This window comes from Denticeps clupeoides, unplaced genomic scaffold, assembly GCF_900700375.1.
Source record: "Denticeps clupeoides unplaced genomic scaffold, fDenClu1.1, whole genome shotgun sequence".
In the NCBI taxonomy this organism is placed as follows: Eukaryota; Metazoa; Chordata; class Actinopteri; order Clupeiformes; family Denticipitidae; genus Denticeps; species Denticeps clupeoides.
In genome coordinates this window covers 71740-98597 of record NW_021629754.1, presented here as the reverse complement: position 1 = coordinate 98597, position 26858 = coordinate 71740, and the positions used below count along the sequence as shown (strand labels likewise).

The 26858-nt window shown below is 42.0% G+C and overlaps 1 protein-coding gene across 1 annotated transcript in view; it reads right to left on the bottom strand.

The window, feature by feature from the left end:
- Positions 1 to 26858, bottom strand: part of LOC114773375 (low-density lipoprotein receptor-related protein 1B-like) — a gene marked incomplete at its 3' end in the record, with an annotated part of 83373 nt that overhangs the window by 11296 nt on the left and 45219 nt on the right. The window contains exon 2 of the mRNA XM_028965827.1: positions 6131 to 6253. Coding sequence (XP_028821660.1) covers positions 6131 to 6253 — 123 coding nt within the window. The remainder of the gene's footprint in view (positions 1 to 6130; positions 6254 to 26858) is intronic.

Sequence of the window (26858 nt, the reverse complement as noted above, 5' to 3'; positions counted from 1 at the left end):
CGTGTACTACACGCTCTCTCACTTACTTTCCATAGTCCTCCTCAGGGTCGAGGCTGCTCTACACCACCCCAGAACACTGGCCAATGACGCCAGCCCACCACGCCAGCGCACACATACCATTCACTCACACACTATTGACAACTCAGGGAAGTCAATTCATCTAGTGCCTTTGGACATGGGAGGAAACTGGAGGACCCAGAGGAATCCTGTGGCAACATGGGGAGAGTATGTAAACTCCACACAAGGTCAGAGCCTGAATTCGAGCTCAGGAGAGGCCATGTTGCCAACCTCTGCCAAAGTCATGGCATATTATGCATTACAAAGTTTAGAAAACAGCTTCCAGACATGGCCCCGTTGAACAGGCCTGTTTCTGTTTTGTGTGTTTGCCTCTTTTTTTTCCAAAAGCAGATGGTACAGGCCTCAAGAAAGGCATGGACCCAATCCAAAGTGGGGGAGAGGCCGTGGCTAAATTAAAAGGATCTTTTCCAGCACCCTGCTGTGTCATAAGAAACGTAAATCCCCACAGAGCAAACATGCAGAAAAAAAATAAAAAGAAAGAAAAATGAATAAAAATGAGCAAAATGACAGTGAATACTGAACAAAAATGTCCAGGCAAGACTATTTTTTTCAGATTTAAATAACAGTTTTAAACAGTCAAAGAACTTGCAAATCTACTGGTCACAGTTTATCTAATTAATTCACCATTAAAATCAGCTTGCAGAATTATTCTATAAGCTGATTCATAACTGATCAATTATTTGTGGAGAGACAAGATTTTACACAAAATCTCCATTGGAATAAAAACTGAATTTTTTAGTCAGTTCGCACAGTTCCTGTGAAGCCCGTTCGTGCTGACATTTTGCTCACATTGAAAAAATGTAATTGAACCATTTCCGCATGCTAAAACCCACTACCTTTCTCCACTGGAATTCATTTTTTTGCGGACACACAGAAAATGCGTGTGTTTCAAATGTGTTTCAATGGGATTGCATGCCCATGCAAGCGAGTATCTTTTACCAGGAAATAGTACACTCTCTGCGTCCACGCAAACAGGTCGATCGGAATCCTCACTCAGAATGAATTCATTTGGAGCGGAATAAATCTCTGCATGAGTCCAGAACTCAGCGTCAAGGGATGAGTCACTGATATTCCGCTTACTGTCTGCGTGGCGGAAAGTCTGAATGAAGACGGGGCGATCGATACGCTAACAAATGTTCATGGGGGCGATGTTTCTTTTTTCGAGATGTAACTTAGTGCTCAGCAGACAATGCAGAAGAGAAGGGGCCTAAAACGGCTTTTAATGTAAGCGGCCGTTTGAATTCATAAAGGCAGGCTTGTGACATCCCAACTCACAAAGAGGAAGTGACGGGCCACATTCAGTGGTGTTCAGGTAAAAAAAAAAAAAAAGCTGAGGCTGCAGGTTCCATCCGGCGAGCCTCAGCAGGCTGCTGTCCAAACACGTCTAATATAAGCGGCGGCTGGCATGGGAGTGCACCTATCATAACCAGAACCTATAGTATTTCCTCCTAATCGGAGCGGACATTGATATTTAAAAGGCTGCCAGATGAAAAGGCTCCTATCTAATTGAGTCAGCGATTCTGGTGATCCAACAGATGCCGCTGCCTTTGAAGCACACATTCAGCGAAATGTTCCCCCGTGGCAGGTTTATCCAAGAAGAGGGGTTTGTTATGTATATATAAGGACACTCAAAGGTTTGGGTCAAGCCCAGGGGCAGCCTTGGAGATAAATATTACATCATGCAAAATGGTTGTCCTTCAGTCCAATAACAAGATGCCGCGGCACATTGCCTCTGAAAGCTCCTTCCTGCAGGTGCCAATTCTCCCAGGGAATAGACACATTTACAATCCATTTATTTCAATATGAGCCAGGACAGGGAAAAGGTACCCTGAGTAGAGTGCACATAAAACAGGAAACAGCTACTCCAGCTTGCCGTTAATGCAAACGGCGTGCCAGGATGAGTCTGCCGCAGATGTGGCTAGATGCCGACATTAACCATGCCATGCGGCATCAAGTTAGGGCTGGGCAATATAACACAAATCTCATATCCCTCTGACGTGTATGTATCATGACAGAGTACAAGCGGAGTACCTTATATTTTTGAGAATATGATTTAAATTAATTCATTAAAAAAAAAAATCATTCTTTACATGTTTTCTCATGCGTGTAGCATTACAGAGGTATTGAAAGGAGTCACCTTCTTTGAAATATCCCCATTAAGTTGGTTCCAGATTCAAATGAAAAAACACACACAAGTTCATATAAATTATTTAAAGAAATTCTGCGATGAATGAAGGAACACCCCCCCTCCTAAACCATATTTGCCCATTCATTCAGGTGTACGTAAACCTCCTTTACATGGTTACTGGCTTGTGATCAGTTGTAATCAGTGTGATTAGTTAAGCATAAGAACGTCATTCCCTTGCTTGGAGTGCAACTGAAAGCCACTGATGTCATGTATAGATTCATGGACATAAGACCGGATACAAAAAAGGAATTCCCAGAAGAACCCATAATGAAGAAGCGGACAGTTTTTTGGTACTTCTAGGACCCTCCCTGGATCCGGCCGTTGCAATAACTGGATGGGAGTGCCAGGAGGAACATGCTAAGAGATGTTACCAATGGCCACTTTAAAGGAGTCACAGTTTTTGATGGCAAAGAGTAGTCATTGTTTGCATGTGACTACTATTTCACAAGCGTTTTGTGAAAAAATGTGATTTCTTTGAGAGGGACGCAAGAAAAAAAGCAACTTCTCAAGCAAGGATCGATTTGAATACACTTTGAAGATTCTCCTGTCAAATGAAGGAAGGTTAGATGAGGCTAAAATCAAACAATACCAAATGGTAAAGCACGGAGGTGGTAGCACCCTATTGTGTGGGTGTTTCTCTGCAGAAGGGCCTGGGGCTCTGCCTCAGGGTAGAAGGAAAATGGATGGATTTCATAGCGAAAAGAGAAAGAAGTGAAAATCTGTGGAAAGATATGAAGATAGCAGTCCCCCAACAGTATCCATCCAGTTCGACCAACAGTAGAGCGGGCAAACTTTGCTCAGTCTAGATGTGCAAAGTATTTTCAATTTAGGCTGTAAAGCTCCAGAAGTGGATGATAAAATTGGTTGAAGAACAATCTTTCTTTTGCCCCATACAGTTTGAGCCCATGGAGATCCTGCTTTGAACCCTCTCCTTTCTTCACAGTGTGCGTTGGAGAGGATGAGGATGATCACCTGTGCTTGGTCAGGTCGAGCCAAATCACTGGCATTTCACGCTGACTCGCCCCACTCTTTGAAGGCCACTGTTGACCCTTTACGGCCCACTGATCCCTGAAGCATGAAAACTTAATGGAAAATATAAAAAGAAAATAAAAAGATGTGACCTCCTGGACACCAACAAGAAAAAAAAGAAAAAACAACAGAACCAAACAGGGATCTGTTGTTTTTTCACTGGGTCCAGGAATTAAAAGAACATTCTAGACTTCCAACAAGTAAGATTCTCTCAGGGAGATATCCATGAAGCACAAGCTTGGTGTGATATAATGTTATAAAAAACAAAGCACTGCAGATGGACTCGTTGCTGCCATTTAGGCCTTCCTGTACCCCAACTCACAGAAGTATCTGTTTTGGGGGCGATAACAAACCAGCAGAAAGCAAGAAGTTGCCTTCTTGTTTTCCGTTCTAGCAAAAAACTGTGTGGTGATGCTCAGGGAGCTCCAGGATTGGCACTCCAGTTCCTTTACTTCCACCTTATTACTGGAGAAGTGGGCTACCTCCCAGCTCCCCTGATAACCCCAGCCGCCTGCCTGATCCCTGGGGCTTCCCGGTGTTTGGCTCCAGCCAGTTCCCCCTCTGGCCGTATGGCAGCTCAACACACAGCTGCCCCTCCCTGGAGGACATGGCAGGCAGTGATTACATTTCTCGTTCACAGTGGCAGAATTTGGACACACAGATGCTCACATGCATCCAAGAAATGGGATCAGGTTTTAAAAAAAAGGGAGGCATGACTTACATGGGAATCAGGACATGTTCTCACCAAATCGCAATTTATTCATCTGGTGTTTCAGTGACTAATACATTTATTCCCCGTTGCTAGAATCAAGATATAATGCTAAAATGTCGTTGGCTAGACTGAAAAAAAAAAATCTAAAGAAAAAAGACAAAATGCTTATAGAATTATACAAAATGCTTATAGAGTTATAAAAAAATGCTTATAGAATTCTAAAATAAAAATAGAAAACTTGTTTTTCATGTAAGGCAGTGTTTTTGGTGCATATCATTAACACCAGGCTTTGGAATAGTTACTTGTCAGCAGCAAGTGAACAGTAAGGAACTCTGCCTTATCACTAAAGGACCAGTTTATGATCTCCAAAACAGGTCTTGTGATGTAAGCATGGGATGGTCAGTGATGGGAGAGAAGTTCAGTTTATGGATTTTTTTCTCTTTGTTTGGACGGGACAAACAACTGAAAAGATGTCAAAGGAAGGTCAATACTGCAGAAGCCCTAAACAAACTTGAGTGCAGCATTTACATAAATGATACGTAAAAAATTGTTGTAGACTACTAACCATAAATTCCGGACTATAGTCCACCTATATATAAGCCACACCTACTCATTTTTAAAAGGAAAAAAGCTGCAGGTGTCCCCGTTAAAACATCAATTATTAACAGAGCAAGATGTTACAATTTTAATTAAATAAATGTAATGGTAATATCCACCACTACATACATACTGCACATGTTTTTTTCCAGAACAGTGCTTTTAACAATACTAGAGTACTTGTCTTCAGTATAGGAATCGAATAGCCTCAAGGTATGCTTCATCACATGATGTAAAATACAGGAACCTACCAGCAAAAGTCATTGATGCCGAGCTTATTGTTAAGTCGTTATATGTCCATCATTGGAGTTTGAACATGTCGCGTGGTACAGGGAAGTGTATATACTATTGAGCTTGGGCTGTTGTGGGGAGCATTAATACTTGCCGTAACATAGTGACTTTTCCCCGTTAAGACACTTCACGATGACACATCCGCACTTGGGGTTATCTGGCTGCGTTTTGGCAAGGTCAAATGTGTTGGCAGCAGGAAGCCACAGTTTTCAGTGCATAAGAAAAAATGTGTGACTTTACGGTACTAAAGTACGGTACTCCCTTTCACTGTTCATTGATGGCAAAAAAAAGTGAGGAATAGTTTGAGGACTATCACAACTTCCCCAGATCTCAAACAAAGCACATGTGGGATGTGTGAAAAAAGAGAGAAAAAACTATTCACAGGATTTAAAGGACCTACTTCTAACATATCAGTACCAGACACCATTCATCCATTCATTCATTCATTCATTCATTCATTCATCACTGTGACTTTGGCAATAAAAAAGCACACTGATTATATTCCATTTCCTATCAATACATAATCCAAGATAATGAGGCACTCAAAATTCCCATGATAAATATTCATAGCTTCCGCTCGGACTTATTATAAATAAACGGAGCCAAACTTGATTAATCTAAATGATAATGCAATGCCAGCAGAGACTGTAGCCCAATCTACAGGGTATTAAGTATAAATCAGAGCAGTGTGAAGAAAGGATGGATGCAAAGGCACTAGATATTCAGTAAATAATCATGTGTTAAAAAAAAAGAGTATCTAGAACATGTATATGTTAAATAAAAACTGCCAGTATTTTGGTTTTCTTCCTCAATCCAAGTATGGCCTTTTGGTGATTTTTGATTTAATAGATATTTGGCCCTGCAGTTTGAATTTCATATGTTTGTCACTGAAAACAAAGCAATGCATCACAAAGAAAAAACACAGCCAATCAAATAAACGTACACATTCCTCACCAAAAAAATCACAACACAAAGTACAATACATTTGTGCATATGTTAGAGATTCCTGTAGACTCAGGAGCGCCCCACATCTGCAGATGTTTTATTCTCTGCATTGTACTGACATTTCCCAAAGAAACAAATCGGCTGTTAGATCTGGTGATACAAGACAAATTAGCTTTGCTCCAGTGGAAATGCACAGCAGGATCATTTTTTGATAGAATGTCACTGATGCCATGGAGGGTGGGTCCAACCGGAATAAGTGGTGAGTCAGGGTGGATGGATGAGATACTCACATCGTTCAAGGGCTTCATCTGAACTGTCTGGACAGTCGGGCTCACCATCGCAGAGCCAGTCTTCGGAGATGCAGGTCAGATGATCATGGCACAGAAACTCCCCCACATCACACAGGGTGGGCTCTGTTGAGCAAAAGGATGGAGGAGAGGATATGGATCATGGGAGATGGGAGATGTGATGGCTGCAATGTGATGTGGTTAGCATGTGGTTAGTGGCCCTAATCTGATGGTGAAAATGCAGTGGGATCCTCACATTGAGATTGAATGGAATCCTATGGAAGAATGGCTCTTTTTTTAAATCAATGACACTACATACAAATATCTGAAGAGAAATCGTTACAATTCTACACCTTTATACATAGACTCTTAGCCTCCAATAGAAAAGCACAAGGTATAAAATGGGTCTAATTTCTGTATATGCCTGCCTTGTGTTCCTAGGTTGAATTGCTCATCTGTTGGATCTATCTCTATCTGTGAGTACACTCTACTGGTTTGAGGTTTCTGTTTTGCCCCTTGTGCCAGTTTTATATCATTTTTGTTCTTGTACATATGATGCCTCCTGCTGGAAAAACAATAGCAGAAAAGTAATATAAGCATTATCATTTTATTATGCAGAGCTAAATGATTTGGGAAAAGTCAGTGCAGTGATCAGCAGAGAAACACAGATCTAGCTTGTGTCTACAGGCTAGCCGCAGAAAAGCAATTTTTACATCATGTATTTCAATCACAAAGAAAAAAGTCAGCCTTTCATTGTCTTTCCATTGACACTAATTCCATTGACACTAATTCAAACCGTTTTACAGTTCCACTACATTATTCTACTATATAATTAGAATAATAAGTGCTGTTAAATTGACTGTCGATACTGTCAACCCGTGTCACCAAATGAGTCAGTGTTTCTACTGCATAGGCTGAGCCTCCACATCTGACACACAGAGGTAGTTTTGTTTCATTGCATAGAAGAGAAGCACCACCATGTTTTTACAAATGTACAAAAAAAAAAAGAGGAGAAAATACTAAAATATGAAACTGTTGTCACCTCCTGTCATCTTGCTTCTGCAGTCTTGACTATGTAACACTGATCATATGGAAAGTTGCTCAATCGCAGCCCTGATGGCATGTTGACTAGCCCCGTGCCAGGGGCTGTGACAGACATCTGCCAGTCAGGCAGCAGAGAGACACATTCCGCTAAAGATCTCTCTCCAGTTTGCATGGACCATGGGCACTGCTGCATCCCCAGGGATTTTAGTGCCTCTAAACTCAACACACAGGTCCACAAACACATGAGCATACGCTCTGGCACAAGCCCGCTCGTCCTTTTAAAAAACATGCAACTCACACACACGCACACACACACAAGCTGGCATATGCACTCACGCAAACTCGAACGTGTTATGTTTGAACGATTCTCAGTGGGAGTAAGGGTCAGATTTGCTGTAAATGGATGGGTAGTGATAAATCAAAGCACTCCTCCCCTTTGACCTTTTGCCCTCCACCAAATCTGCTGTCAAGGGATGGGTCGGAAAAGGGCAGAGAAGCTCATATACTTCTCTCATTTGCCCTCTCTCTCTCATTTCATACACACCCTCCTCCTAGATACAAACGCAGTGTTATTGCTGTGGTTAAAGTTCCCATCTGGTACGCTATGCTCCGTCTTACATAATGCGCAGGGTTGTGTGGACAGCCTCGATACAACTGCCTGCTGAAATGGCCATAAACATTCAGTTATTCAGTTATTACCAGGGCTAGACAGGTAATCCATATATTTAGATTGATTTTTTTGGATAATTATTAATAAAATGGTTGAACAAATGTGTTTAAATGGACAACAACAAATTCAATGTTGGCTGGGTTATACAACTTCATCTGATTAGAAAACAAACACTTAAGAAATCAATAGTTTAATCTGCACTACAGGGAAATACTGTGATGTAGACTTACATGAGCAGGAAGTACATTAAATTAATATTTTAAATATATATATATATATATCGGAGATTATAGCCTGTGCAGTGTCACTGTATGTTGAATAGACATATTGTAAATTCATTGTAAATTAAATTACACCAAGAATAAGGCATCTTGGATACTGAAAAGGTGGGACATTAGTTCATTAATTAATTTTATACATTGTTAGCCTGTCAGTTGTATTATATGTATAAAGGGAAAAGTTTTCGCACATTTAGCCAATGATCAAAAATGGATTAATCGGATTATGCGGCGGTTGTGATAAAGCTGTCACACTGCACATTCATGTGGTGCAGGTGAATTATAATGACTGCACTGTACTGTAGGAGGTAGGATATGGAATATGTACAGTGTCAGAACCACCACTGAACAATTAAACGGACTGGACTGGAGTGTTTCAGGGCAAAAGATAATTGAAAGAGTTGGCGCAAGGGTTGCATAATCATTGTCAACGGCCTTCTTGCAATTCTTAAAACTAAAGAACAATGTCAGCGGCAGAACAAAGATTCTGGTCATTTTGATCACCACCATGATCTGCATGTGCTATTCGTGCCGCCCCGGAAACAGACAGCACATCGCAGGAGTCAGCATCACTAGTGATTAGTTCTTTGGCAGGCATACGGCGTCTTGCGGGTGACTGAACCGCGCTGCTTTCTTCCGTGGCGTAGATTAGTTTGGTGAGAGGAGAGGGATCTGACGCATTGTTCAAGGGGTTTCAGATGTTCCTCAATTGATTCTGCTTCTTTGGAGCCGCGGCAGCTCAGGAAACTCAGTCTGTAATCTGCTTTGATTCAATTCAATGGCAGTCGCCCATCAGTCACAAAGCAATTATGGTGAATATGATGACGGCTGTGCTCTGTCTCTCATCCCAAATAGCACAAGAAGAAAAAAAACTTTTGTAAAACCAATTGTACACAATGAATTGTTACTTGGTTTTGATCACACGGACTAGGAGAGGAAAGCTGGGTGTGTTTTTAAAGCAATTACTGAAAAGTAATTATATAGAGACTATTAACAAACCAACAACTAAAAAAGACATTCTTTACATCTATGCCATTTATCAGACGCCCTTATTCAGAGTGATTTAACAATCAGTGGTTGAAGATCATTGTTAACTCAAGGTTAAGTGTCTTACTCAGAGACACAATGGTAAGTGGGGTTTGAACCTTTGACTTCTGGTTCATAGGAGAGTGTCCTACCCACTAGGCTACTACCATCCCACTTACAAATTATGACTGGTACACTGACAGCAGAAGATGATCAATAATAAACAGTCTTCATATTAGGAATAAAATGTTAAATATGCTCATGTAACTCATATTATGAATGAAAACCTTCAAGACTGTATAATTAATGCACTAAAACTGCCCAGCCAATCAGCGGTGGCCCGAGTGATCTGTGACCTGATTGGCCTCGTCAAGTCCCCAAGTGGACACACCTCACCTTCTGCAGGCGAATCTATTACCATTCCTAAGCGGGCCGCTCCACCTTCTGTACTCCTGAGTAGCTGCTAGCCTACTGATGTGCAGCTGCTTTCATGTTGCTGACAGTCTCGAAAGTGAAGGTGAAATTCCGGCATGACCCTCAGTGCCAGATGGGCTCCACTTTTCACCCCTACCGATACCCCCCTCTGTTTCACCGTGGCACCGGTCAGACGGTTTTCCTTCTGCGACTGTAAGGCCAAAGAGCAGAATACATATTTAATCACGTGTTCACGATATCACAGCCCCTGTCAGTAGCTTTCGGTGCAGGAATCATTAAGATTAGGAGAGACAAAAAACCCCAGAAAAACCGCATCTGCATGAGAAAAGGAAGAGGAGCAAGGTATCTCATCGCTAAACGGCTTGGTCATTTGAAGATAATTTTCGAAGAACCGCTGTGACCGACTTATAAATAGCACGGTGAAATGGCAGTGGTCTTTGAGGAAAAAGAAAGTGAGCCTATTACCATAACAGTGGGGCAGGCCTGGTGTTATGAGCATACTTCTCGACACCCAGTATGCCTCGGCGGGCACATCACACTGGCTCATTAAAGACCCCAGTCCTTTTTAACGCCGCCAGTTTTCCACACGTAAAAAAAAAAAATAATAAAAAAATGTCACTTGCAGATGGCAGATGGGAGAGACGGCTTTTTTTTCGAAATTCCTGTGTGGAGGAGGGAGAACGAAGGAGAACAAAGCACCACACAATTCCTCCTCTGGTGCAACTGTCAGGATCCAGGCTGTCGTCGGAGTCGTTCGTAATGGAGTTACTGCGTTCCCTCGCCGTCCCTACGGTGCCTTCTGCCGGGCTGTCATTCGTTAAAGCACGGAAATCCACGTCTAATCGAGGAGAGGACGGAGCTGAGACGATGGGAGTGAGGCTGCATTCGCATTTGTCTGAGGAAAGGCGAGGCGTTTAGCGGCTGCGGCCCTAATTTATAACTTATACTGGATGCCGAACAGCTGTTCCGCTTACTTACTGGAGCACCCTGTCTTGAGTCTCATTATCTCCCCAACTGTTTTCTGTCACTCAGCCTCTTCCTTAATCCCCACAACTACCTTGACAAGCGGAGCAACAGTGTGCTCTGGGTTCTAATACGAGACTTTAATGCAGAGGGACACCCTCCTTCTTTACATTCTGCTGGGGGGGAATTCTGGAGACGTGGCCGTTTCAGTCAATTTAAAAAAGATATCTGTGGGGAGGGGCTAAAAAAAACGACATAATGACATAAATAAATAAAGGAATACAGTAACCTGAGCCACTGGTTCTCATGTGCTGGATCATTGTCCAATAGAATGACGGTGGTGGGGAAAAAAACTGCAATTTCGACACAGATATTGCAACACAAATGAAATTCTCCTCATACCAGCTTGCATTGAAACTATGGGGTTACATTTATGCTATGAAATCACAATAAAAAAAAGAGGCTCAGTAGGGACCCGGTCACTGATGTGCACAAAATTACCACCAGTTCTATAAATTTCACATCGCCGCCCTAGTGCTCTCCAAGCGCTAAAGTGCTCTCCACAGTGAATTGAACTGCTTCTTGATGTAACATTAAAGGTTTCATGTTACATACACAACAATGTAACTGTGAAACAACGGCGATGTCTGAAATTTAGACTGAATCAGAATATCCTTGTTGTCCTGTGATAAATTATTGTATTTTACTACTTGAAGTTTTAAGTGAAATCAAAGTTCTGAAACAAAACTAGTTGAGAAACAATGACATATCACAGCACATTATTCTTGGAGAGTGCTTGGAGAGCCCCCTCCCTTAACGTTGTAAGCTATGCAGTTTTAAAGTTCACGAAGTGGTGGGTTAGAAGGTTGGAACTTGGAACTTTGCAAATGCAGAAAACCCACTCGGTGAGTAAGCACCGGTTTAGTGGGGTCCTTGACCCCAGCATATGCTAAACCTTGCCAGCACACTGATTATGCAGGACATATACCCACTCGTTCAAGTGGTGCAAGGTCAGCACAGGAACGGCTGATCCAATACAAACAGGAGGAGCCGCCATGTCAGAGGTGGCTCCACCGCCGAGCTTGCTGTAGGCCATATGCATTATAGATGAAAGGGAGAGTGAGTGCCAAACTTCTCTTCCTCTGCTATCAAAGCTGACCGTAACACTCAAGTGGCTTGTCAGCACAAGCACGTAGTCTCCGGTGGCACAGGCTATATGGAATTTGGACATGAATGCCACACGCATCTCTCTGGATATGAATATCAGGTCTGACGATATGATTTTCACCAGTCTATGTTAATAAAAATGGCTTGAAATGTCACTGAGCGCCGCGAATTCAAGCAGATATGAATTTCAGCCACCTGTAAAATATAGTAAGTAAACACACATATAAAACCACTAGAGTCACACACATTATCACAAGATCATCACATTTTCAGTCTTCATAATATATCAAAATCCCAATAATACAACAATACAATAAATAACAATATACAACAATCTATTGTGATACAAATACAACAGTATCAATTAATTTATCTGTCATATAGTTTTTTTGTTGGACACTGTTTTAGAAGGTCAAAAGTCAAAGTGAAGTGATTGTCAGTGGTTAAAGGCAATTTTTGTCATGCACATTTTTCTGTCATTAATGCTAAAGTGCTACTAATTCATTGCACATATCATTATACGTCTTAGACGGTCCACCATCATGGATGCCATATTGTGGTGTGTCATGTCCAGATTGTGACATGATGATTTAGCATAATCACTTATAAATAAGAACTCACCACTCACAATACAACATTAATATTCTTTGTACTTATGTTCTCTACTGATTGTGTAATATCTAGTTGCTTCCCACAGAACAGTACTGCAGAATTTGTCCAGTGCATCCAGTGGAGCTCGTTGACCCCAAACATGCTGTTAAATGCAAGCAAGTGTGGACATGATTAGAGCTGTTCTCATGAAACTCATTTGCCATAAAGAGGACAGGACCACCTACATCTAAAACAGTGCTGGAATTAGAAGGCTTTTCTTCTGCACATTTTTCCAGATGATGGTGGCAGTAAACAGAAACAACCAATTACATGTATTTCTAAATTCACCAATGGCTCGACGCATCTGGTGCCCATCCCGGGACGTTGAGTGCCGGGTTAGGGTGCCAGCCTACCGAAGAGTGCACACACAATACACAAACCTTGCAATCAAAGATCCACAAAGATCCACAGCTATGGCCAATTTAGAGTCAACAATCCAAATATTCTACTTGAATATTTGGATATTTGGTGGCAGGAAACAGGAGAACCTTGCGGAAACACACATTAACATGGGCAGAACATGCAAATCCTACACACATAGTTATGTAATTGGCACATAATACACAAAACAAGTAAAAAACCTCAAACATTTTTGCCCATCAATTTCATTATAGATAATAATGTAGTGGTTGTTGGATTGTCAGAATGAGCAAACCAGCATATCCATGACAAATACCATTCGCAGGTCCACTGGACTCGAAGGTCACAGTGGGACCCGATTCTGCATGAGACCATTTGTGGATTTATGTCTCAACCAACATCATGATTACCAATCAGCGAGAGTAATAGGCTCTAAAACAGACAGGGTCTTTGTCACTCCGGAAGGTGAACTGCCAGTCAAGGTTCTCTAGAGTGGGAAGCAGGGGTTACGAGGCCTGTCAGGGCCTTCAAGCTCCCGTGGAGGGTGAGTAGCCATTACCCAGAGCTCTCGTCTATGCCATGGAGGTGCCAAATAGTGCCTTGAGGGATCCATTCATTATGTATGGAACTCTAAAAAAGGAGCCCAGGCCTCCGTCTGAGCCAGTCATTTAGAAACCACCTGACACGCCGAATGCTGAGACTATTCGGAACTGTGGATTCAGCAGACTGAAGAACACAAAAGCAGGACCAGCTCACAATTACACTATGCATTCGTATTACATTGTCTTATTATTCAACACCAAATTGAAATTGAAATTTCAAACAGTTGAAGAAAACATAGGTTACAAAATGGCATAACCAGTACTTAAAATACTTAAAAATGTATATATATATATATATATACACACACACACACACACACACACACACACACACACACACACACAAAAACTGCGCTCGGCACTCTAAATGAAAGAGGACTTATTAAGCCGTGTTCCTGTCCAGACTCAAGATTTGCTTTGCTCCCTGTAAATGTCAGCCTATTCTCTCCGGACATTTTGCTGCTTGCCTCATAAATATACAAATCATCTGAAGCCTGCCACTTTCTACTCTGTGAAAAATCTTCATAAAAACCAAAAAAAAAACATAGCGATTGCTTTTGTTGAATAGTTCACACCCAAACGATCGACGGGGTCCAGGGCCGAAGCTGGAGTTCTTGTTTACAGGCCTTAATTCCTCCCTCTGCAAGATTTCCTCCCTTTTTCTTCACTGCCCTGTTTTTCCTTCATTCTCTGACCTCTGAGAAGCTGACATTCAAAATGTCGCCACTGCATTAAATATCACGCGGCTGCATAACTAACGTGCTGATGGCTCAATTTTCTCCGGACGGCCCTTGTTTGTGTTGCGATTTTTTATCCCTTTCTGAATCAAAGAGGCCTGGCCGGCCCGGAGACGTATTATTTATATTGACTGTGCTGAGAGGTGCAAAAAAAAAAAAAAAAGGCAAGAAGTGATTCACCACCTTTACATTAGAAACCAAGCAACAATTCTCAGTTATTGCGGCAGGAGCGAACGAGGGGCTTGGCGTTAAAAATGCCCGAGCGAAGCCTGATATTTGCAGCGTCACAGATTATCCATCAACGGAACCGGCTGAGCCGCTCAGCTGGGAGTCTGCTTCGCGAGATGCGATTAGTATCATTTCATTAGGAAATTGGGAGCACATGTCTGCCCTAATGCGCTTCAGAATGTAACCCAGCGTTATAAAAGCTAAAGCCACAGCCCTGTAATTGCACCAAATTGAGACTTGAACATTAAAAAATCAGAGGGGGGAAGAAGAAGTCCACTGAAGCGGTAAATGCTGGCGCAGAAAGGGCAGTCTTCTTGTGAGTGTAGGAGGCGAACGCATTAAATGCCACACAATAGTCTCAATGCTGTCGAACACATTTAAAAAAGCAGACGTGTGTACTTGTAGGGGCTTAAAAGGGTCAGGCCCAGATTTACCTTCTTATCGATCATTTACTTTTGGTAAATGTGCACTACATGCGGCTATTATGGATAAAAAAATCGATTGCATTTATCTCATTGCAATTGGTTGTGATCAATGCATCAAAAAAAAATTATATATATAAAATACAAACTCTAAAGGGCTCTATTTGGTATATCTAAGAATATAAATAGGCCACACAATGGCAAGGCAGTTAGCGACGCATCCTCACACCTTGAAGGTTTCAATCCCATCTCAGAAATTGCATGCTCTCCCCTGGTTGGTGCAGGTTTCCACCGGGTCCTCATGTGAATGAATGGGGAATGTGGCCACTTCCCTTGAAAGGGCTCCGGATTTCATCTGCTAATTTACAGCAATTACATAAATACTATTTATAGATCATTGTTAATTAGGTGGAGGAATGATACTCTCATGCATGATGCGCTTTTGTGATTTTGTGCACAAGCAGGTCTGCTTCCTCAGCGGAAAACTGATCTGCTTTCCCAGGTAAATGCATCTTGGTAGCCCTGTCTTGTGACAAGCCATTCTGACTCTGACTGGTTTATTACATGTTATGCCCAAAACACACAATCAAATACTTTTTTTTTCTTGCTTTTTCAGAGTTTAAAGAACGTAAATCAAAACCAAGACCCTGAATTTGCGATGGCTCATCATTGAGCTGATTTTCTACACAGCAACTCTTGTGCTGTCCTTAGAGCCAGGCAGTAACCAGTGGAAAGTCAACATAAATTAAACATTTGATAGATCATATATATGATATCAGGTATCATTTTAGTTTCTCAGTTGTTCATGCAGATATTTATAATGTTTATCATTTATGGACACAATGGTAGCAAGTAGGATTTGAACCTGTGACTTTGTGTTTGTCTGGTCCTTAGATGAGTGTGTTGCCCACTAGGCTGCTACCAGCTTGATGCTGTATTCTAAATGGCAGTCACACAGTCCCCTAATTTCACTAACAGTGGAAACACTACATACGGTGTGTGACAATATCTACAACAATTTGTCCATTAGTGCAGGCAGCTCACGCTTCCCTCCGTTCCAGTCGAGAACACCACCCTGACACCGCGACTGTACTCAACACAGCCTGGCGGCGTGCTGGCTGCGGTTGGGTAATTCCAGGTGGTGCCGCACCGCCACCAGTTCCTGAAGACCTTGCGTCGACGACGTCTGATTGATTGTTGTAAATCATTACTTGATTGACAGAGAGCATCCCTTTTACCTACATCACCCTCGGGCGCCACAATTATATGCCAACCCTCCATCCTCTGGGGGTGGGCAAATGTGTCCCTGTTGCCAGAATCAGCAATTATTAACATTAATTGCCTGCCTCATCTTCATGCATGGCCCTTGAGCAAAGCACCGTCCCCACACGCTGCTCCCCGGGCGCCTGTCATGGCTGCCCACTGCTCACCAAGGGTGATGGTTAAAAGCAGAGGACACATTTCGTTGTGTGCACCAATTAAAATTCACTTTTCAATTCAGCGAGGGCGCGGGGATCAGCATGTTTAAAACAAGTGAACATGGCAAACATCAGACTGCACAGAGCTCGCCAGACTCACGCTACACCAAGATGGTGTGCCAGGTACAGTCATCGCCTCTGGTCCTACAGCTCCAGATAAGGAACTGATGACAAATCAAAAAAAAAAAAAAATCGTTAAACAAAGCCGAGGAGAAGGTGTGTTCCGCATCACAGCCTAGAGCAGCGTTCCTCGTCTTCCATTAGTTGCTCCTGAAAGTTCTTTCTCTCTCCCCATCTCTTATGAAAAAATAAAGTTTAGCAAAAATGGGGGAGGAAGCGTTCCTCATTTGCCCTGCAGTCGAACAAAACCTCCAACAACCTTCAAGAATGAATGCCGCCGAACGCACGGCACCGGGAACTTTAAAGCAACGCAGACCTCCATCAGCTGCTGCACTACAGAGCATTAGTTAAAACCCAGGTATTGACAGGCCGGCGTGAGGTGATCCACTGGCAGAGAGATGAATACTTTGTCCTCAGGAAGGTAATGTTGGTTGTCGAGACAATGTGATTACAATCAATATTTGGCATACGGTTACGAGGGCTTGCTGAGCCTCTAATAAAGAGCGGAAATGGCACGACATATATCGTGTGAACACAGCAGGGATGAGAAGGCTTTAATCCTGCGCCTGATAAAATCAATTAGAAATGAACATGGCTTTCCTGCTACAAAGAAAACAGGAGGCCAAAAGTTTGGTCCGTGGGAGAAGGCCTGGGAAAATAAGGGGCTGTCAGCGAAGTAATAAATATAAAGGCAAAGCCCCAATGCCGTGAGAAACCAGAGGTCAAGAAGGCTTGATCATGTAAAATGGCTAAATGGAGGAATTCATTTGGTGCACAGTTAAACCTTGAGGTGGCGATTGATTGGGAAAATCCTTTGATTTTGACACTGGGAGGCCTGTGTCTGCGTACCCGTCTCTAGACGTGCCCTTCATCTTTTGAGTAAAAAATATATAAAGCTATCAAATTGAGTGCTGACATAGACTGGCATTGCTTAGCAACAATACCAGCAACTGAACCTGTATTATAGCCATGATTCTCAGTTTCTCACAAAAATTTTGCAATGACACAAATAAAAAAACTATATCATGCATTTGAGGAAAGTTGACCTTGAAAAAAAAAAAAATATATATATATATATACATATATATATATACACACACACACACACACACACACACACACACACACACACACCACTGCCCCGCTAGGCCATACATGGGGCAGTGGTGGCCTAGCGGGGCAGTGGTGGCCTAGCGGTTAAGGAAGCGGCCCCGTAATCAGAAGGTTGCCGGTTCGAATCCCGAGCCGCCAAGGTACCACTGAGGTGCCACTGAGCAAAGCACCGTCCCCACACACTGCTCCCCGGGCGCCGGTCATGGCTTCTCACTGCTCACTCAGGGTGATGGGTTAATTGCAGAGGACAAATTTCACTGTGTGCACCGTGTGCTGTGCTGCTGTGTATCACATGTGAAAATCACTTCACTTTGACTTTGATATATATGATATACGGTGCACATGACGAAATGTGCTCTCTGATTTTTCACCATCACCATAGCGAGCAGGGCGTAGCCATGACAGGCACCCAGGGAGCAGTGTGTGGGGACGGTACCTTGATCAAGGGGACCTCAGTGGCATCTTGGCAGGTCGGGATTTGCACCCGCAACCTTCCTTGCCCGCTAGGCCACAACCGCCCCAATATTTTACATGGGGCAGGACAACACGCAGCTGGTGAGAGTCGCTCAGCTGCAGGGAATTAGTGGTGTCCCCTGCACCGCAGACACACACACACACACACACACACACACCCGATCACCTTCTCCTGAATTCTAATCAATCATCACATGGCGCGGTAGAGCCCCGGCACTCCTTCAGCATCTGAGTGCCGAGCTTTAGACCTGGACATCATCTCGAAGCACAACAAAACCAGCAGTCCTCAAACAAACCCCAGCTTGGACATCAAATCCACAACCGGAGCTCCGGCCACCAGTGCTGGACAGATGCCTGCGTTCCACGGCAGCATTAGGGGATTTTGTTTGTTAATGGTCTTGGCAGAACGGCGCTAATCTCATTTTGGCGCGCAGTGAAAGGGGGGAAAAAAATAGTGAAAATCAGGAGCAGCATGACTATTCCTAATTAATGGGAACAATGTCTAATTGCGCTCCGTCTCTGTGGCTTGCTTCATTACTTGCCTTTTGACCTTTCTAAACTGTTAATTAACATGCCGGTCAGCCGCACTGTGCCTTTGTTCCGGTGCTGTATGTGCTGTCAAAGTACATCAGGTTCCTTTTTAGACACACAAAAAAAAAATAAAAATGCGTGCAAAGCAGCAAAAACGATGCTGGCGTGACTGGTCTTACTGGTAAAGAGCAATGCTGACAATCTGAATACCCCGCGGATTTACATGCTGGTTATTGCCTAGACTTTCATCACCTAATACTGCATGCTAAATTATTCAATGCCACAGTGATAAATGGGATATGACTATTTCTTCCTCCTAATCGACCAACAACATCAGTATCCAGAACGTCATTCTGGTCATCAATAATATAAGCATCGCTGATCTATGCATTATTTTCCAGTTGTCACGACAACATTTATTTTTCGATTTTTCTCAGAAAATACCCACATATGAAACTATTTGAACGTCATTGTTAAACCCCAGATTATTTCCTTGTTGGCAACAAGATTGACGGGTCATGCCCACCCCAGACAGTACCCACACACACACACACACACACACAGTACATCAACAACACAGGTTGTGGGGTCAAACACGTCATCAGGATTTACATATATAAACAAATGGCAATTATTTGTATAATGAAGAAGGTAACTATAGATTTTGATAGAGTCTAACTATTTCTGATGACCTTTTATGTTTGTTGGTTGGTTGTTATGGGAGGACCCCATAACAAGGACTGACAGCTCTCACAAATACTACTTCCTCATTCTGTCTTATTTAAACCCCCTCCTTTCACCATCATGCTGTCAAGTTTTTTTTTTTTTCCTGGCCAAAATTACCCAAAAATGTGCACCGTCAGCAGACATCACATTTGCGATCTCGGGGCCACATCCACTTCCAAACCAAACATGCATACAAAGCAGACTATCAGCACTTTTATTCCAAGCTGTCTGGAGTCTGTCATTCCTGAACACATCCAATTAATTATGCCTTAAATAATGCCACGCTGTATGTGGTGAATATGAGATGCCCATCAGTATAAATGACCTGTTATTCAATTAGCAAGCCTACAGAATTTATGTGACAGACCCTAGGATCTGTCGAATGGGTAAATACAATGAACAAGAAAACAGAAGCTGAACTCAAACATACTGGCAGTAAGCTGGAAGCAGACAATCTAATGACCAATGTACATGAGGGAATTCTTGGCCCGCTGGTCCGGCGCACTCAAGAGGAAAAGGTCGACAGACAGGACGTGACGGCTGAGGACTCTGAATCAATCCATCTGAGGGGGCCAGCCACCGATAAATTCTCCCCCCTAACCAGTCGGGCTCCGCACTGGTCTATAAACATCTCAGCGTGCAGCCTTCACACATGGCGGTGACAGGCTGCAGTGTGCAGTCATGGTCTCCTCATTACTCGCCACCTCTGGGCTTTGGGAAAACCTCAGGAGATGCAGGAATAGTGGATAAGACATCGACCAGCGAGTATGCCTGGCTACACCAGCAGCACAGAAAATAAAATGCCCTCTTTTCAGTGGATGTCTCTCTTACGTTGTGAATCTGATCACTGCTGAAGTTGGATTAAATTAATTTTAAATTTAATTTATGTTATGAATTGAACATGAATGAAGCATTTGTTGGTTTAAATTATTATGTGAACTGTTTGTGTGTTAAATAGCAATATTATTAAGTGACGTTATGTGCCATTTTAAAGGTCTAATAAAGATGCATCATTAAGACGTCACCCTCATAGATTAAAGCAAAAATAAAATAAATAAATAAATAAATGATGGTTATGAACATTTTTAATTGCATCTTTGTAAACCTAATTCTTGTGCTCGAGAGCGTGTGGGGTTAACGCACATTGATGCTTTGTTTCCACTGGTTGCAGGTTAATGCGTCACAACGCAGTGCAAGAGCTCAGAACGCAGAGCTGCACTAGACATGTTTTCGGTCTGTGAAGGCGTTTAATGCACTCACTAGACAGAAATCTGTCACAGTGACAGAAAACTTTAATACATGCACCCTTCCTCAGTACCTGATTGGCCAGCTTTGTACAGCTGCTACTTCCTATGCACTTTAGTAGTAGAAGTACTAGTGGCATTAGAGGGTAAACAGAGTAAAAAGTGACCCTAAATGATTACTATGAGACATAACCAAATATATACTCAGACATAATTTATGAATATGGTACATATAAAGATGGCTACACGGTCACAGGTACAGTAAATTATATACAATAAAAAAAAATCTGCACAGGGTTACATGTGTGTGTGTATGTTGCTCAGGTCTATTAAAATGTCTGACCTGCATATGTGCAACGCGTTGTAAATGTACTGAGCAGATGCAGATGGGAAAGGTTAACACTTCTTGGTTTTAATGGCATCCATTGTTTGAGTCGACCTCAAAAGCAAACACAGAGCTCGGCCAGTTTCCTATTTTCTGTGGCGCAGATGGGTAAAAGGGGGTGAAATTACAGCACTTGTGTGACAGCAGCCAGAGAGGTTAACAAGAGCGCGATATGTGTAGCAAGCGGAATGAGTGGACATTTCGGAGAGAGGTTCTGTTTGAAGGAACTCCATAATCGCCCTACAAGAGCAACTTTGGAAAGGTCCAAAAAAATGACTCAGAATGCGAAGTGGGAGGGGCCGGAAACACCAGTTTCAGCCGTTCAGCAGAATCCTGATGGATATAATGATGGCCTTTTTCTCTAGCATCCATTTCATTTCCTCTTGTTGTCCTGTCCTCCACTGCCCTGTCACACAAAATATCAGGTTAATGAGATTATTACAAAAACATTCAGAACGATCAAAACACCACTTCTTAGAAATCATAACCACCTAGAATGACTCCACGCTAATTAACCTGTGCTCAGCCAACATCTCCCAGAAATCTCTGTTCTCTGTCACTTAAGTAATTGTCTGCACCACACAGTAAAGCAAGAGGGCGAGAATCTAAGTGATTGTTTGAAGGCATAAAGACTGAATTTCATCCACAAAAGGAGTTGATGCTTTTTTCTCCCCTGCACAATGGGACACCAACGCACTGTTAACACAAAGGGGTGCGATGGGAAGACAAGGAAAAATCATTCAATATTGAAGCTCTTCAAAGACCAAGAGTGTAAAAAAAAAACTTTAATGGATTTAGTGAATAAGTAAGACATAGGTGCAGGATGGGAAATGAAAGAGCTCCATGCACACACACACACACACACACACACACACACACACACATATTCTAGGTAACAAACATATTTCCATCCCATGGATATTTCCAACACTACATCATGGGTTTCATACAGATGTCCATTCAGCATGTCTGGTGCAGCCAGGAAAGGAAGCAGGTGGAGGCTAAATACATGAGCTCATGTGCCCGATCTTAAAGGAAAACCACCTCAGATTTGCCATGTCTCACATGTGTCCCATCCCATTTCGTACTATTTTCAGCACTTGAGCACGTAACTTCCAGTAAATTATCTCATATTAACCAAAAATAAAAAAAAATCACCTCCAAATGATGTTATTTGTAGAAGGAAGAGAAGCACTGGAAAATCAGACAATCTTCGGAAATAGATGTTAGTAGAATATATGTATAGATGGATTGCAAAAGATAAATTCTGAATATTCTTTTGGAATGTGGACATGTCAAAAAACAGTTCAATGATAAATGCATTACAAAATACTGGCTTTGGGGCGATGGCTGTAATGTTTTTGCTGTGAAATTGCTGGAGAAAGTGTATGTTGTTGAAAAAAATGAGATGCCGTTAAATTTTGCACTGAAGCTGAGTTGACGAGCCAAGATTCATGAGGTTGACTGTATTTGCATAAAGTTTGGTGAACGTATCATAAAATATTATCTTATGATATTTTGTTTGAATGTGTGATCAGCTGCAAGGACTTTGTCTGATGGCGGTTGGAAGGAAAGTCCATGTGAACCTCTCCTTTCCACATCCCGAGAGATTTGAACCAGTCTTGTTTTTGGGATGTGAACCAGTCTCATCACAACTCTAATTGTCTCCTGAAGGTTTTTCCTGGATTTCATGGGTACTTTTGTCCTTTCCGTCCCGTGCCTGCATCATGCTTCAACATAGGGATGATGCTGTTGGTGCATTTCCATACTTAGATTTAAAACCGACTTTAATATCTCATCTCGTTGAGTCTCTAGTGTTTCTTTAGTCACTCTCCAGACAGAGTATTTCTTCGCTCAGTACAAGTCAGATTTATGAGTAAAGTATTATTCTGTTTCATCTCCATGACGGAGGACTGTCATGCCTTTGCAGTCGCTTGAGGTCTACTGGTAACATGGATCATCTTCCTTCTACCTCGACAGTTATGAAGGACGACCAGTTCTTGGAAGGATCCAAGGTGTTGCCACCTTTTATAACAATGGACTCTGTGCTTCAAAGTATATTCACTACCTTGTTCTTACATCCTTGCCCTGACTGCATTCTTTCTCGGACATGCTGGAAAAGTTCCATGGTCTTGTAATGTATGGTTTCCTTGAAAACGGAATGGAGAGGCTTCCAGAAACAGGTGTAACTAAAAAAAAAAAAAAAAGCTTAAGGTAGCGCTCCGGTCAAGCAATTAACTGGAGAAAGAACACGCCACTTCAGATGTACATAAGGCTTGTCAAAGCATAGGCCTGAACACAACGAGAAACTGGTGGTGCTTTACTGTCTATTTCACTCTGATGCTAAAATAAATATATAGCAGACAAAACAAAAAAAAAAAAACACAATAAAGAACCAAAATAGCAGGAGGTGTGACAGATGTTAACAGCTTGTTAATAACTATAGTAATTAATGGACATTGATATGACATGATTTATTGGTTGGTGTCCTATGCCCTCTCAGCTCTGATTTTCCAAACCTGCAGTTAAATTGCAGGTTAAAGGAAATGTTCCTCCATAAATTGGCCGTGTAATGTGTGTGTGTGTGTGTGTGTGTGTGTGTAATGTGTGTGTGTGTGTGTGTGTGTGTGTGTGTGTGTGTTTTCATGCTGTTATTGACTGACACTTTCTCCAGGGGCAGTTCCTGCCCTGTGGACAATAACTGCTGGGATGGACTCCAGCTGCCTCATGGCCCAAACCTGGACAAGGTAGTTAACCCATTACATCCCATTGCATGAATCAGTGTTGTGTTTAGGATCAGGATTAAGATTAGATTAGATTTCTTATGATTTTTTTAATGAAATCTGCCCTTTTCCTTTCTGTGTGCATGGGAATATTTCATTGCTACAGCACATGAAGTATTATTTTTAGTGTTGTGTTCTCTCATCTCTTCGTATTCTGTGTCAGAACGTATCAGATTGTGAGAATAAAGAAAAACAACGGATGGGCATTTTTAAGTACGGTCCACTGGACGGCCATTTGGATTCGTCCTCCACATACACACATGACTACAGGCAGAGAAATGATTTTGGTAAAGCTGCCCTGAGCGGCGAGATGTACCAGCAGAGTGAGACCGGGCTCGCTGTGGCCAAAGCCGGCCCATATTCTCCTGCCTGACTGCCGCGACCTCACATGATGAATGTTCTCTTCTTCAGCGAGAAGAGCCGAGCCTGCTGTTATTGATGTCCTCAATTAATAACCCCGCTTCGCTGCAGAAGTCACACAGCGACCATACACCGCAGCCTGAGTGCATGCTACAATAAAGCACTGAGTCTGTCAATAAGACAAGCTTGACAATTAAAAGGCTCGTTAGGTAGACGGCCTCTCAAAATTAAATGTCGCAAGAACGCTCGCGCGCAGGGAAAGTCAACACATTATCACAGATGGGCCAGGGCGCCAGAGGTGACCCCCGGCTGCTGAACGTCGGTGGAGAACCAAGGTCCATAGGTGCCAGACTGTAATGGCCTGAGGCCATCTTGAATCAGAGGGGTCCCTCATGTCCCAGTCAACAGTTTCTGGAATCACAGGTGCTAACCCCTCAAGCAAGGTGACCATCCAAATGCCTTCCTCTCAGCCCATTTCCTTTCACGGCAGAAAACCGCCAAGAAAGTAAAAACCATTAAGGAATCTGGAATGTTGCTTTCTGGAAACTGCATATGAAGAATGTGCACTTGGTTTTACAGTCCTGAATAAACCCTAATTACTTGGCCCTTTATTTTTAAGGTGTTGTTTATGATGTAACACAGGGTTGGTCAGCAATGTCCACTAATTCCCCAATCAGAATTCTTTGCAAGCTTGGTTTTGTAACAGATGTGGTTCTGAGATGTTTGTAACTCCTTTGAGATGCCGTCGAGAGCAGGTTTTACTATGAGGTTGGAAACCGGTAAACTGAGGAGAAGGAAATGACACAGGATCTTGCACTCAATGTAGCCATATAGGTCACTTTTGGATTTGATATTTTGGGAAATGTTAACATAGATAAGAAGTTCTTATTAATGTAAACCTTGACCTTATCATTGATAAACACGCAAACAATCACACGGACAACAAAATATATCTAAACACAAATAATGCTACTTATTTACACCTCATATGCTTTATAATCATTTCAATACATCTTTATCATTTACATGGCTTTATGCCATTTTTAGGCTGATAAACAAAGCCTTTAAACCAACAAAGCAGAAAACATGTACAAATGCTAAAAATGTAAAGCATTTACAACAGTATATTGCATTTACAGCATTTACAACCATATAAAATTTATTTTTTAACTTGAGTATAATTAAAGTTCAAGCATTTACTCAGACATTAGAATAGAGTGTAAGCTCTATGAGTATATAAGTGCTGGTCATGATCTTCGAAATGAACATCCAGTGGCAAGGATAGAGCTAAGATTTTGAAAAGGGATATTTGCAAATAACTAGACTATGGATAAGTGAAAGTGAAAGTGAAGTGATTGTCACATAAGCTGCTCTGTCAATTTCAGTTGATTTCAGAGTTGCTTCATTTATTGTAGTACCATGTAATAAGCAGTTGTCAACAACTGCCAAAAATGTTGACAAAATTAACATTGGCAAAACACACGCAGTAAAATTGTGGATTTACTTAAAAGTGTGCAAAAGGAGAGATCTAACATAACATATAGTATTTCCCACTTTCAAAAATACACAGTGAGAATAGCAAAGTGGGTACACATGGCCCCTGGATGCACTGTGGGTGAGCTTCATTCCCTTTTTCATTCAGTAGAATTGTGTAATGGTGCCCTCTTGACCATTTGGTGCCGTTTCTATGTTGGTGCAGATGTCTCTTTTTCTCTTTTATCGACATGCAACATGTCCATTACCTACATCATTCCCACATGCGCTGAGAATGCACAGCCATAGGAAGGACAACTTAAAACAAAAGCCTGACGGCACTTAAAGGGGAACTGTACCCTCAGGGACAAAACAGCTTCAAGCAACAAAAGTTGATGATGGAATTAATGAAATTAAGTTTTCTAAATTTGTTCTTAAAAGAAAAAAAACTCCCTTGTGTCTCCCTTGATCATTAATCACTGATACGAATGTAAGCGCAAAATATCTCAACATGCTACTAAAAATTGTGCATGCTGGGTAACTATGGACTTTGCTGGGGAAAGAATGAAAGAGCACAACTTAGAGATGTGAATCATCAAGGCAGCTCTGTTCAATGTAGGCAATGGATTTGGTTAGCAGGGTGTTGGCGACAAAGTTGAAATGGAGCATTAAGGGGGGGGAAAAAATCATACAGTCCATTTCAGATCCCAAATCCTCTTCCACTTCCCTCACAGCAGCATGATTAATGGATGTAATCAACAGACGCATGTCGTTCTGCCTCTGCCCTTCACGCCCTCCGTTAATTACGCACAGCATACAAACAGCCCAAAACCTCAATAGTTTATAGACCTCTCATGGTGCCTTCACAAAGCCTTTCAGAATAAAATTTAAACCTACATGGTTTGAATGGGCCAAGTATGAAAACATCACCAAGGCACCTTGGACCCACTAAACTACACATATCAGTGTAATTGGACCAGTCTTCTAATTGGACAAGGGAAAGATTATTTACATATAGTCAAATGTAAAACTTTGTATTAAGTGAATTTGGAGTCTAAATGAAATAATATGAATTCATTTAGATACTTAAACAAACCAAAAAAAAAAACAATGAATAGTTCTTCATTCGCTGTATTACTGTCTCCACATAAATTAAGGAAAAAGCATGGTTGTGAAAAATATCAAGAAACAAATCATCTTATTACAAGATTATGAAAATACGGTTGCCAGATTTGCAAAGGAAACAGACACGAATAAGTAATCTTGTAATGACGCATCAGGGAATGGAGGCACAAGCACTCGACATGGTGCTAACAAGGGTTGTTAAGAAGGAAAAAAGCTAAGCAGTGCAAGGACCGATAAACAGAAACGGAAGCGAGGCAACAACTGGGGTAAGGACAGACGGGAGTGTATCAAAAAGGCAACTTCATTATTAGTTCCAATAAAAAGCCCAGCCCAGAC